The sequence below is a fragment of the Podarcis cretensis genome (genome assembly GCF_951804945.1).
Source record: "Podarcis cretensis genome assembly, chromosome: 3".
NCBI lineage: Eukaryota > Metazoa > Chordata > Lepidosauria > Squamata > Lacertidae > Podarcis > Podarcis cretensis.
The window spans coordinates 53,561,177-53,575,599 of record NC_137172.1 but is presented as its reverse complement, the minus strand read 5'-3'; the positions used below and the strand labels follow the sequence as shown (position 1 = coordinate 53,575,599).

General features: G+C 37.8%; 1 protein-coding gene across 11 annotated transcripts in view; it reads left to right on the top strand.

Moving 5' to 3' along the window:
* The window catches only part of QKI (QKI, KH domain containing RNA binding), a 107,333-nt gene that overhangs the window by 85,598 nt on the left and 7,312 nt on the right, over window positions 1–14,423 (top strand). For 2 of the 11 annotated variants that reach the window (XM_079971923.1, XM_079971924.1), the window contains exons 6-8: window positions 6,781–7,077; window positions 10,268–10,342; window positions 11,725–14,358. In XM_079971923.1, the coding sequence (XP_079828049.1) occupies window positions 6,781–7,077; window positions 10,268–10,342; window positions 11,725–11,756 (404 nt within the window). In that variant the 3' untranslated portion in view covers window positions 11,757–14,358. Of the gene's footprint in view, window positions 1–6,468; window positions 6,493–6,780; window positions 7,078–9,508; window positions 14,359–14,423 lie in introns of those variants that run through there. The other 9 variants (XM_079971926.1, XR_013837672.1, XR_013837673.1 and 6 more) reach the window with 9 other exon arrangements.

Below are 14,423 nucleotides of genomic sequence, written 5' to 3'. Positions count from 1 at the left end.
TGTATTGGTTAAAACCTACAAGTCTAATTGATGCATATGGGACCTTGCAATCCAATTAAAGCTCAGCTGATTTTCAGTGATTTTTGTGGAGTGTCTTACAGGTAGATTTCCCAGTAGCTGAATTTTTCTTACATTTTAGGTGTGTATCTTGAAGCTTGCTTGGAACATTAGCAGTCCCTGGATTATTTGCTTTCTTTAAATGGATGTAGTGGTGGTGATGGGAGGTTCTAGCTGCTGTAGTTCTAGATATAGTGGAAATGTGCAAGCAATATTATGTTGATGTTTTCAGTAAAGTCTGATTTATTCCCAGGCACCTCTGCGTAGGGCTGGAAAAGACTCCTGTCTGAAACCAGGAGAGTTGCTTTAAGTCAGTATAGACAATACTAAGCTAGATAGATCAGTGTTCTGACTAAATAAGGTAGCTTCATTCATATGTTCATATAATTTGAGGGTCTGTACTGTGGCGTGTAGGAAGTTACTCTTAACTAAAGGTAGGGTTAGCAGCTTTTTTCTCTACCAAATATTTGGCACATAGTGTTATGTGCCTCTGAGCATATGCAGAATGCATTTCCTTGGTTAAGGGAGCTCTTCCTTGTTTACCCAGGTTTTTTCCAGAATCTAATTTCCTTCAGTCTGTCTGCCTTCTTTAGGATCCAATTTGCTACACTGCCACATTTCTTCTTCTTTTTTTATTTCTAGCCCGCTCTTCCTCTCAAAATCCAGGACAGCAGTACAATAAAGTTGATACTGAGGGGTAAGCTCCCAGGGGTTAAGGAACTTAGGTCCCAGGGTTTTGAGGGCTTTGTATGCTAGTAACAACACTGTGAATTGGGCAAAGAAGCATACTTGCAGCCCGTGTGGTGCTTTTAGGACCAGTAATACATGGTCCTGTTGGGTTGCCCCACTCAATGAGCACATTACAGTAGTCCAGGCAGGATGTCACTAGAGAATAGACAACTGAGGCCAGACTTTTCCAGTCCAGGAACATCTATAGCAGGCAAACCAGCCTAAGCTGGGCACAATCACTTCTAGCCACAGAAGCCACTTTGGACTCCATTGACAGGTTGGAATCCAGCAATACTCCCAGAGTGTAAACATGTTCCTTCATGTGGAGTGCAGCCATCCTCCCCCACAAAAAAGGTTGTCTGTCTAATAATTCCTGGACATGGGTACTACCCAGCCACAGTACTTCTGTTTGGTTAGAATTCAACCTCAGTTTATTAGCCCGTCACTGCTTCAAGCACTAATCCAACACCTGCACAGTGTCTGCTGATTCAGGTGGAAGAGAGAGATCTGCATGGTATCAGCATGCTGAGGACATCATGATCAAAATCCCCACATGACAATTCTGGATGATTTCATATAGCTGCTGGATAATGTTGGAGACAGAGTGGTACCTTGCAGGTCCCACAGTTCAAAAGCCATTGGCTGAGCAACCGTGTCCTAGTGCTACTTTTTGGTTGGAGCAGAGCCATTGTAATACAGTGCCTTGTAACTTTCACCTCCCTGCATCATTCCAGAAGCACACCATGGATCATGGCATAAAAAACAATGGAGAGTTCAAGGAGACCAGCAGAGTTACACTGCTCTGTCTCTCTTCAAATAGAGGTCATTAGTCAGAGTGTACTTGGCTTTTTCAGTGCTAAAACAAGGCTGGCATGAGTCTAGATAGTTTGAACCTGGGCCACCCAGTTTAAGAGTAGAGAGCAAGTTTTCTCTTCTCCACAGAGGAGAGGCTTCTCTTCCATTCTCTTCTATAGAAACTAAGTAGGCTCGCAAAATAGGCCTTTCTCTGCTAGCCCTTATGAGTAAAAAGCAGGCTAGCAAACATTTTGTAGACTACCAACTTTTTGGCTAATTTACCAGGCTGATCTTCGAGTCCGACCTGCCTAGGCTGTTAAAGTAAACAATACTAGGGTAGATGAACCAGTGTCATAATTCATTAGGCTGCTACATGTTTTCATAGTTGTGCCAGTCACCTTAGGGCCTATTCCTTCACTATGAGTGAGCACAGTGTTTGTGTGTTTGCATTTGCTTCACAGCATGCACATGCCCAACTGTACTACAAATGCAGCCACCACTACCGTGTGGCGTTTAAAAAAGCAAGTATGTGCTGTAACAGCATACATATATGACTAACAGCAAGAATGATTCAGCTGTATTTTACTGCCCCCCCCCCCCTACTTTTCATGGTTCCATTCTGGCAACTGGCCACAAGGATAAAATTCAGACCAGGCACCCTTAAACGAGAGGTATTGTATAAAATTGATGCAGGTGTTAATGTTTTTTTAGTAAAGGCAAAGCTTGCAAGGTGCTTGTTGTCTGGTTGGTTCTAGCATAGGGTAATTTAGATATGAATATAGATATAGATACAGATTTAGAGACACCCCAACAGCACTGTAGCTAATCTGTTCTTATCCTATTTACTGTTTCATACCAGTATGCCTAGTGCAGGGAAGGGGAACACATAACCCTCTAAATGTTGCTAGACTCAAGCTCCCAACATCTCTAGCCAGCATGGGCAATGGTCATGGGAACTGTAGTCTTGCAATGTCTGGAGGGCAACAGGTTTCCTAGCCCTTGTCTAGTATATAAACTAACTATATCAAGATCAGTCCTGCATCTGAGGTAGGTCCTCTTAACAGAAGTGAATGGAATTAAAACAACAACAGCAGGATAGCTCTTGTAAACTCCCATCTAGTCATATATCTTTTACGGGCTTTGGTTGACCATGGCACCTAACTTTGAACCAATTTAGTCTAGCCTAGCAAGGCCTGGTTATTTGGTTCTCTAAATAACACCATGATAATTCTCTCAGAATTACAGCTTAAGAATTCTCTTTAGGGCTTTCCTTTCATTATTAGGTAACTTCTTGCTGTGAATGATCAGAAGTCAGGTGAGCATGTTTCAAGCTCTCACTTTTCATAGGTCCAGCATACACTCCTTATGATCTGGCCAGGCTTCATTCATACTTGTATTGGTAAAGGTAAAGGTACCCCTGACCGTTAGGTCCAGTCGTGACCGACTCTGGGGTTGCGACGCTCATCTCGCTTTACTGGCCGAGGGAGCCGGCATACAGCTTCCGGGTCATGTGGCCAGCATGACTAAGCCGCTTCTGGCGAACCAGAGCAGCACACGGAAATGCCGTTTACCTTCCCACCGGAGCAGTACCTATTTATCTACTTGCACTTTGATGTGCTTTCAAACTGCTAGGTGGGCAGGAGCAGGGACCGAGCAACGGGAGCTTACCCCATCGCTGGTATTTGAACCACCGACCTTCTGATCGGCTCAGTGGTTTAGACCACAGCGCCACCTTCATCCCTTACTTGTATTGGTTGCATGTGTCAATCCTATTCAATGCCACAGGATGTGTTCCCTCATTCAGATACTTGGGGAGACAACAACAGCAGAATCTGTGTGCAGAGTGGCATGGCTGCCTAGCTCATGTCTCAATGGATTTTTTAAATACCCCTGTTGGCAAAAACATTGTAAAACAAACACATAAACATCTAATAATACAAAGCTTCATTGTTCAACAATGGCTTATACTTCTGCCTACTGGACCCTAAAGCTTGGTTTCTTTCATTCAAGTTCAAGTTTCTGATCTCTCTCATCTTCAAGTAAAACAAGAAATTATTATTGGGACTTTGCTGCATGAAAAGGAAACATCCTCTAGAGCAGATATGGGGAACCTGTTGTCCTCCATATGTTATTGGATTACATAATCCCTGACCATTAGCTATGCTGGCTGGCTCTGATGGGAGCTGGAATACAGCATCTTGAGGTCCACAAGTTCCTCATATGCTATGACAATCTCTGAAGCAGGAATCACCTTAGTTTGGTAAGATTCTTTCACCTTTAACAATTACCTGACATGCAGAAATTGGTGAAGCTTTTCTCACCATGCCCAAAGTCAGGCTGAATATGTTCCAAGTCTAGCAGCTGATACATACAAAAGCCTTGTCAGAAAGAAAGTACCATATTTTTCCATGTATAACACACCCCCATGTCCAGTGGTGCCTCGCAAGACGAAATTAATCCATTCCGCGAGTCTCTTCGTCTTGCGGTTTTTTCGTCTTGCAAAGCACAGCTATTAGCGGTATTAGCGGCTTAGCGGCTATTAACGGCTTAGAAAAAGGGGGGGGGAGGGAAAGAACTCGCAAGACGTTTCGTCTTGCGAAGCAAGCCCATAGGGAAATTCGTCTTGCGAAGCACCTCAAAAGACGGAAAACTCTTTCATCTAGTGAGTTTTTCGTCTTGCGGGGCACCACTGTATAAGACTCTTTTTGGGGACTGAAAATTGAGAAAATGGGGGAAGATTCCCCCTGTATAAGCCGAGTCCAAATTTTTAGCATAACCTTTTAATTAAAAAAATAACAGCCTAGTCTTATTCACAGAAAAATACAGTAGTTCTCTTTAGCATAACTTTTTAATTAAAAAAAAAACAGCCTAGTCTTATACACAGAAAAATACGGTAGTTCTCTCAGTCTGGTCAATTATGCTGTCAGTCTGGTCAAATTATACTGGCCCTCACTTAGTGAGCCAAGTCAACATACATGATGACTTTGGCTAGGTTATTGTGGATCACTCTTTCTCACAGAGGATTTGTCCACTGAGTGAGGGTTCTTCATGGTCCTTCCAGATGAATCTGCTGCACTTTAGTTTCTCACATTCTGATTTGCACTGGCATCTGCAGCTTGTTTTAATTGTTCCTCCGTACAAAAGATTAAGCATAATAAACTTTTAAAACATTGATACAAGATAAAAAAAATTATTTGTACATCTTTCTCTGAATCTCTGAGGTGATATTTGTAAGGTATAGTGCATATGTGGTACTGGGAAACTGACCATGGAACTTGACAATTTTAGAGTTTTGTTTTGTGGTACTACTGTTTTTTGTATTGTGACCTAGGATGCGAGCAGCTAAAGCCAAGAAGGTGCTAATGAGTTCAGTTACTACCCACCCAATCTATAGCTGCTGTGTTCTAAAGAGTTAGAAAGGGAAATTTAAAACCTAAATCCAAGATAACTATTTTGATGTATCAATGACTTACTCCCAAGTAAGCAGACACAGGATTTCAGTCTAAATATTCTGCTGAGTCAAGGCTGTTCCTGTCTTTTCTAACCAAACTTAGGTTTTCCATACTAAAAATGGGATGTTTTGGGAATTGTGTACTAACACTAAAGGTTCAAGGTCTGAGAGAAAAGCAAAGAGCTTCCCCCACATAACTGATTTTTTTACCATCACATAACTGTGTTTTATTAGAAAAGTCGAACCAGGAACAGTAACCTGCCACTTCTGTCCTAAATATGCTGTCCTGTGCTCTTAGCAGACTGAATTTCAGGTCACTCTTCCATGACATGAGCAAATAGTTGGGTATTTTTCATTGGTCCTTTCCTAACTTTTATTTATTTAAAAAAGATTTATACCCATTTTCCCTTCCACAAAGGAGTCACTTAAAGCTGCTTACAAATGAAGAGCAAACACAAAAGCATTAAACACAATCACTAAAACATAAATTAACAAAACTAAAAACAGCAAAAACACTAAGAGTCTCATTGACAATACATTGAGCAGCAACAGAATCAAAAGTAGATTTTAAAATAGCAAGTGTTTATATGCTGGTGGACAAGAAAGAGGAAGGTAACGTAACCTCTTGGGACAAGGAGGCACCACCACAGAAAAAGCTCTCTTATGTGTTGGTTACCTACACATACAAGACAAAAGCAACAGTTGATCTTAACAGATGGACAGATTCACATAAGAATAGCTTGATTTCAAGTTACTTTGAACTTTATTGGTAAAAACCAGCTCCTTGAATTGCATTTGAAAACCAGTACAAGCCAGTGCAGCTGATACAATAATGAAGTCACCTGATCATAGAGCACTTTGCCCTGTTAAGATTTTAGCAGCAGCATCCTGCACCAATTTGAGAGTGCTTTTAAACTGCAGCCTCTCAGAAGCATGTTCTTACCAGGTCCAAAAGGCTCTCCAAAAAGTGAATTGTAGTCTAAATCTGATTAACAATACTTAATCACTGAACATTATGTTTGATTAATCAGTAAAGCTACGCTTAAACACTAATTGATTTTAAAACCAGTGACAGCATTATGTATTAACAGCACATTTACACATCTTAACTTACTTGTTTTTTTTAAATACTACCTGAGTCTATTTTTCTAGCGTTCATACTGGCATTTAAGAAAAATAGAGTAAGAGATATTTTTTTGTAGCTAACTATACCAGAAAGGCAAAAGTGTTGATGCTGAAAGTAGATAAATGTTATAAATAAATGCTGATGTTTATATACTAAATAGAATGTTTTTATGATGAGTTGCAATTTAAACATGTTACATTGTATGATATCTAAGCTTAACTGAAGTTCTGTGGACTCTGTAATCTCACTTTTTAAAATATTCCATATGCAATTACAACAGTATTTTCTTTGTTTCCTGCATGCCTCTCAGTCTCATGCAGTCTTGAAGGCATAGGTAATGAAAAAATATGTGGTCTAAATTGAGCTTTTGTGCTGTGTAACCTGTTTTAGAAATCTCCTCTACCATTTTAAATTGGCTTTTGTTTTGCATGTTCATACTTAATCACACTGGGAAATGAAAAGCTGTTTGCTTTTGAATGGTGTGCTTTGCCACTGTGTGATCAATGCATGTACTAATGATTTCCTTTTATTTTTCTTCTTTCCTATTTTCCTACTTTCTCATCTTTCCATGTTTTGCACTGCTGTCTCCATACTTTCTTCTAAATTTCTTTGCTTACTGTAGCAGCCCTTGCCTTTTCTCTTGCAGCAACAGCCCAGGCTCCAAGGATTATTACGGGGCCTGCGCCTGTTCTCCCACCAGCTGCCCTGCGTACCCCTACGCCAGGTGGCCCTACCTTAATGCCTTTGATCAGACAAATACAGACCGCTGTCATGCCAAATGGAACTCCTCACCCAACTGCTGCAATAGTTCCCCCAGGACCTGAAGCTGGTTTAATTTACACACCATATGAGTATCCCTACACACTGGCTCCTGCTACATCAATTCTTGAGTATCCTATTGAACCCAGTGGTGTATTAGGTAAGTTCTTCCTAGATAATTATTTGAATATTAACTTATCAGGTGGTGAGTTTCTTATACTAAGATAAATATAGTGTGAGGAAACATACTATATTGTACAAGTACCTTTTTGCTATAGAACTCGCCTCTGATTATGTTATCAGAGCATATTGGGCAACTTGGTGAATTTTTCATTGGCATCTGTTTCGTTTCACCATGTCCCCTTTTCAGATTTTGAAAATATCATCAGTTTAAACATAGTTCAACTTTCTTACAAACAACTAGATTTAGTTGGAAAAGATAGTTGGCATCCATCTGTCCCAAGAGACAATGGAGTGTGCCTCCAGAGATGAAGTCAAACCTCTGGAGAATCACAGAGCATGCTGTGGCTGAAGAAGCTGGTAACTCGTAACTACTGCCTCCCACGTTGTTTTTGCTGCATTAGCAGTACCAAAGTGACCTTTCTGGGGCACAAGCCTGGACAGGGTGTATGGAGGTCCTGGTCTGCCCAAATGACTCTACCTTGCTGATGTGGTCCAAAGGAAAGCACAGCAATGTGTTTGGCACCAGGCTTCAGAAGTTGCTGGATGGAGGCATACAAGATAGAATTATAGAATTTTAGAGTTGGAAGTAACAAGGCACACTGAAATGTGAAAAATTTTAGATATATACTGAAAGAGAGGGTTGAAGGATATTTTAGAATTCTCTGACACAGCCTGTGCTGCATATCTCTAATTATTGAAAAAGGCACAGTCTCATTTTTGAGACTGGGTGCAGAGGAGGGTGGGAAACCACAAGTTAATATTAAATGGGCTGCCCCAGAGGTGCAAGTAAAATAACTTGTCCTGCTTTTCTAGGGACTCGGAAAAATATGTATCTCTTTTTTCTGTGCCACCAATTTTAAAGTAATTAAAATCACTGAAGTTAGGTGAGAACATAACTTAAAAGAAGTTGCAATTTAAAACATTACTGCCTCCTTTTTTACAGAGGAGATTGAAATGTCTCACATTCCTGATACTTTGGTCTGTTCATTTGCTGGATGAAGGCCAGACTATAGCAGCAATTAATTAAGAAATGGTCAATGCAGGCATTGCAGGGCAGTTTGTGTCCTTCCCATAATTTTGAATATATTTTTCTGCCTATATTTTTGTGTGAAATATGTATGGCCTTGGCATTGCTGATCTTGTTGATTTATGGGACTTTGGTTGTTAAATTTGGGTCAGCAATAATGTTTTTCACATTCTAAGAACATAATCGAGCCAAAGTTATGCACATTTTAAGTCTGTTTGATTTGAATCTCTATTTAAATCCCTGTTAAACACTTGTGTTGGAATCAATGAGACTTATAAGTGCTTAACTTTGGCTGGTTCATATCTAAACAGTTACTATGTTGAAAGTAGTGCTCGTTTACAGAAGAATAGACCTTGTGTGTCTGTATGCACAAGCTCACATCTTCTTGGTCATAGGAAGAGAACATTAAGCACTCAAGTTTTTGCTTTTCATTGTTTGCTACTACTTTTGTAGAACCAATTCAGCTCTTCACAGTGCTTTGCCTTTTATCTTAGCCCTGATTTTGAATTAATGACATCTACAATGTGGTGCTTTGGGGCCATTGGTACACTAACTTTTCCTATATTCTTTTCTCTTCCTTTGCAAGTCTTTTTTATTTCAGATGCAGACCGTCTTTTCAGGAGCAATATTAGTAGCATAGCCCCACATTCTGTCACCGGTAGCAAATCTCTTTACATGACTTCATCCAATCCTAACACTTCTGTGGTATGGATTACTGGAAGTCATGCATAACAAATTGTAAATAATCTAGCCTAATCCATAATCCATTATTAGCTTAGTTTTGGGGAGCAGACTATTGGTAATCATAATAATTGCAGTCTATAGTAAAAGATAAAGCATTGTACAGTATTATAGTATGGAAATAGGTGAATTACTTTTAGCTGACCTCAACCCCTCCCCTCCATAGACTATTTCAATTTAACTACTAGAATTGTGTGGAAGTACTAATTTTACCTATGTGGTGAATTCAGAGTAATCAACCAAACTCAAAGCTTTGTAGGTGCCATAACACATCCAATTTTCTCGCTGGGGATGGGCACAGAATTAGAGCCATGTTTGTGATTGGAGAGATTATGTGAAGAACTGACTGCAACACTGAGACAATTGGAAAAAGAAAGTTGCCCCTGGTCCGGGACAAATGTATACAGTGCTACTAGGTGAAAATGCAAAATGGCAGTGTTGAAAAATGAAGTTAGCCTCATTGATTTGAGTGGCACATAATAGATCCACATGCGATTTGCAGTAAAATGGTGACATATTGAGATAATATAAAGTTCTGAAAAGATTGATTTAGGAATAATACGTGATAGAGGAAAGGAAGATTGGCAATAGTATCAAATCTTAGTTGACTAATGTTTCATTCCCTTCCTTTTATCTTTAGGTATGGCTTTCCCAACGAAAGGCTAAGAATTCAAGAATGGTCTTAACTGAACCCTCGTCAGAGCTGACTTTAACAAATGCTTAGTTTTCAGCAGCCTTGAAAAAACATAGCCTAGCAGTCAGTGACTTACTTGCACTTTTTTGCACATAGAAATAAAAATGCTATTAATTTGGTATAGCCTGTACTATGACAAACTAGCTGTGATTTATGAGTGTATGGTAGTATACTGACTGCTATGTATTCTGTACTATTTGCTTTACTAATCACCTAATTCATTGCAGTTCACAGTTATTGACTTAGTTTTAAACCACAGTCTGTAGGCTTGAGGAATTGCTTTAAAACTTTTTTAAATGGTAAAAACTGGAAGTTGTTTTAAAATTAGCAAAGAATCTTCAGTATTAAAAATGGCATTATTTAAGGTAGTCCTGCTGCAAGGAAGGCACTTCAGTGAATATGTGACTAGTAAAGCTCAAATGTGCTTGGGTCTAGTAGATTTCATGAAACTGTAATCTTGAGTTTGTAAATGAATGGATAATGCAGGTTAAGGCCCGGATGTTTAAAAAAAATGCAATATTAATCTGCACAGGTATACTTCATATATTAAGATTAAAATTTGAAACTACTGTGCCTTAACTTGTTGCTTTCTTAAAATGAATTTTTTTTTTTAGAAAGTGATCATTTTAAATCCATTTTGATAAGCCTGCTGTTAATGTTTTATCAAATGTTTTCTAACTGTCTTGGTAATTGCAATTTAACTAGGTGCGGTGGCTACTAAAGTTCGAAGGCACGATATGCGTGTCCATCCTTACCAAAGGATTGTGACCGCAGACAGAGGTTAGTTTAGTTCTGCAGTTCTTGCTTATAAGAAATGCTTTGAGTGTACATGAAATTTGCAACACCACAGCTGGTTAACCAAATACTATTTTGACCATTATATTGATGTTTTACATTAAATTGAAGTGCTAGTAATATTTGTTCCAGAGGTTTAAAATTGTTAACTACTGTACTCTTTTCATCTAAATGATTTTTTCTTTTTTAAAAAAACTTCAGTGTATTCAATATAAAATGCTATAACTTGTTCCTTTTGTAAGCACTATGTATGATTTAAATTCAAGCAGGACTGAAGTCTTAGTATTGCATTAATAGTTGACCCTCCCATGTGACTATTATTAATTGGAGATATCAGATTGGTGTTGCAAAATAAAATGAATGGATGGGCGCTTAATGAGATAGAAGTAAATGCTTTCTTATTACAGGAGAAAGCTGAAGATTTAGTTTCCTCTCTTCTGATAAATGGTTTGTGCCACTGTACTGTAACTTGAGCAGATATCTGAGAACAAAACCCGTCTCTAAATTTAGCAAAAGAAAACAAAAAACAACAACAGTAAAATTGATATATCAGAAGTTGGTTAGGGTTTGTGCTGATAAAGAATATTTCACTTCTGTTAAAAAATATAAATTTTTAGTTATATCATTTGATGCTAAAATTTATTTCTTGAACTTGTTACAATTTTGACATTCTGGTTAGCAAAGACAGCTGCTTTTGGACTCTGTTTGGCTTAGCTAACGGATGGAAAATAAATCTTCATTTTCTCCTTTTACATGAAATGTAATTCATGTTCCTCGAACTCTTGGACCCGTGAATGGTTTAATCCTCCTGTGAAAAGTTAGCTCTCGGTTTATTGACATTGAGTGTGCTACTGGCAGTAGTGTGACTGTGTATTCTCAGGAGCATTTATCCCACATGTAGTATCAGCTTGGTTTGTGGATTTGATAAGTAGCAGTACTGCCTGTTTCCGTAGAAATCCTCCTTCCCTACCTCACAGGGGTGTTGTGGGGCTTAACGTGTGTTGTACAGTTCAGAAATACAAACTAGAATGGAAGTGTTGAATTGCAGTGCTTGAGGTATGAGAGTTTTCTGTAGGTTTGATACATTTGATAGCATTCAGGTAATGACTCTTTTATCTACTTGCAAGACTTAGAAGGTTGTATAACACCCCATGAGCCTTTTCATACATTTAACCTGTTCTTGGGCTCATACCAAAGCAACTCAGTGTTACTACAGACATTCCAAACCAGAGTAGTAGTTGAATAATCTGGAGCATTTCTAAAATGCTACAACAGAATTAACATAGTTTCCCTCAATACATTACTTAGTTATGACAAGCTTCTTTTGAACAATCTTTCCCCCTACCCTACTTTCTCATTACATACAGATAGTGTGCCTTTCCAGTTCTATCTTTGTTAGATTGCCCAAATGTGAGTATAATATTTGAACAGGGTGTACATGCAGGGGAAGAAAAAGAATGCACATAGGCCCAGTTCACTTGGTTCACATATTTGAGGAATGGAGTAAATTACATGATTCTGCTTAATGCAATTACATGGATTTTACATGCTTGTACACTATTAAAGTGTTATTAACATATAGGGATGTGAAAGGATGCTGGAAGCAAGACAGCTTTGTCCGGTGAATAGGGTGGGAAGAAATAATTTTACACTCAATTGCTGGTAAGGAAAAAAGGTAGCGGAAAGTATTGCTGAACTCAGCCACAGACTGTCCCTGTTTCTGTTTTTGCAGCTGGAAAGTTTGAGCATTTGGGTACTAATACAGGCAGCCACTTACTTTTGCTTCTAACTAGATGTGGCTGTTGGAAAATATTTTGTAAGTTTTTTTGGTCAGATTTTGGCTTCAAGTAACTTGAGGATGTAGCATCAAGGTTTTTAGTTTTATTAACTATAGTCTTGGAATTGGAATTCCTTTTAGTAGCAAGGGCTCCCAAAGTGCCTTCTCAATTATAACTACTATTGTATATAATATAAGGAGGTGAAGGTGACCTCCTTAACGTTTTTCCTTCAGTGCTTATTTGCTAATGGTGCTATATGATTCAAAAATAAGTGTAATTAGTGAACACTGTAGGTAATTTAAGATTTCATAAAACTAATAGTATTTGTGTTCATTTTAAGTTGCAGTAGATTTGAGTGCTACACCTGTTTCTCTCAATAGGATTGTTGTGTGCATATATTGGTATTTTGTTTAGATTTTATTTAACTACTTCCATACAACCAACTTCTAAGTTAAAAGAAATTTCACTTTTTGAACATTTCCATTATGCTAAAATTAGTGGGCACTTTCTATTTACACTTCCTGTAGATTTATAATACTTTGATTACCTGTCCAATATTGATGGTAGTTAAAATACAATGTCAGTAAACCGAATTGCTTTCTCTTCATAAGGAAAAACTGCAAGAAGATGAGAGGCAGAATGTACATTCACTGGGTCTATGATTAAACTTTTTTCCAAATTATGTATGCTACTATTATATTCTCTCATTAAGCAAGCTGTTATTCTTAATGCTAGCTTACATGTAAGCATTGCATTCAAAGCAAGAGCCAATTTGTCAGCATTCTTTTTCTAAGTTTAGAATGGAAGAATTCAGCAGTACTTAATTAATTTCTGCCAAGGTTAAGGCCCCGCTATATAAATAATACAAAACTGAATTTGATTCATGTAACGAGAGTGACTGACTGATCTAATTGTAATAAACTGTAAATGGTGTGTGTTGCACAGTTGACAAACCTGTGTGTACTGTAGAAGGCCAGGGACTTGGCAGAGGATGTATCACAGGTGTACTGGTATCTTAAGATAGCTTGCATTGATTTTATAAACCACAAAAAATGGCAATGCTAAGGCCATAACTGAATGTTTTCAAAGCCAATTGTCACATAATTTATGTCTAAAATTTGTAATACCATTTTAATCAAAATTGTAGTAAGTACCAAGAATGCTTTAAGATTCCGGATATCTAGTATACATTTTAAGGTGGCAAGATGGTGCCACACTAAATATTTATTTTTTAATTTTGTTTTTGTTTTTATTTTTTGACAACATTTTTAGCTTAAACCCCACTTCTCAGCATTTTTTTTTTCAAAAAAATCAATAAATCAGGGAACATGAGGTCTCATTTAAGTTACAGCAATAATGTTTAGTGTTCATGAACTGTAGCCTAAATGATAGGCCATAGAAACAATGTAACATGTGAAGATGAATCCAACCCATGATGTCTGTCATTAAATAGTGTGCTATCTGTGAACATTGCACCTACTGAATTTCATTTTACAAAATGGCACAAATCTGACTTTGCACTGAATACCTTTCTCACTTCCATCTCCTCTGCTTTAGTCAATGGCAACAGTACAAATATTTTTTTCAAACCTCAATTTATTAGAGATGATAAAGCTGTTGAATGAGTCTTAAAATTTGTACTACTGTAAAGTGGACCAAGTTGTTGAAGGAGAATGTGAGAGAGTCATTAAAGAAGGAACAGCTCAAGAACATTGGGAATGATAACTTTCCACTTGAGAACTTTTTTTATGTTTTACTGTAATTTTTGTGTGTGTTTTGGAAAAGAAAATAGTATTTACAGGTGGCTTCTTTTAAAATATAAAAATATAAAGCAGGAATGTATATGAAATGTCAGATTTTATTGTATTTGCAGAGTATTAGCTTTGAAAAAAGAGCTGTTTGTAGTTTTTAAAATGCCTTATTAGTATCAATTAGATTTCCTCTATTTTTGATGTAACTAGAGCATTTTAAGTATAGAATTTAAAATGGCAGGACTTTTACAGTGTTTACATACAAGTGCATTTTCTTAGTGTCCTATATGTGTAAAATAGCATTTTCAGCAGGAAAAGCTGGCTAGAACATTTGGCCTTTTCCTGGTCCCCATGATGATGCCTACACTTCTAGACTTCAATTTAGTATTGCTTTGTATCATGAAGCCAAGAAATTCAATGTTGTTTGTAAATAGAATCATTGAAAAGCAATAAAATATATTGAACAAAAAAACTTGTTTGGCCCATAGTTTATGTGAAACCAAATTGTTCATGACAAATCAAATTCCTTAGATTCAT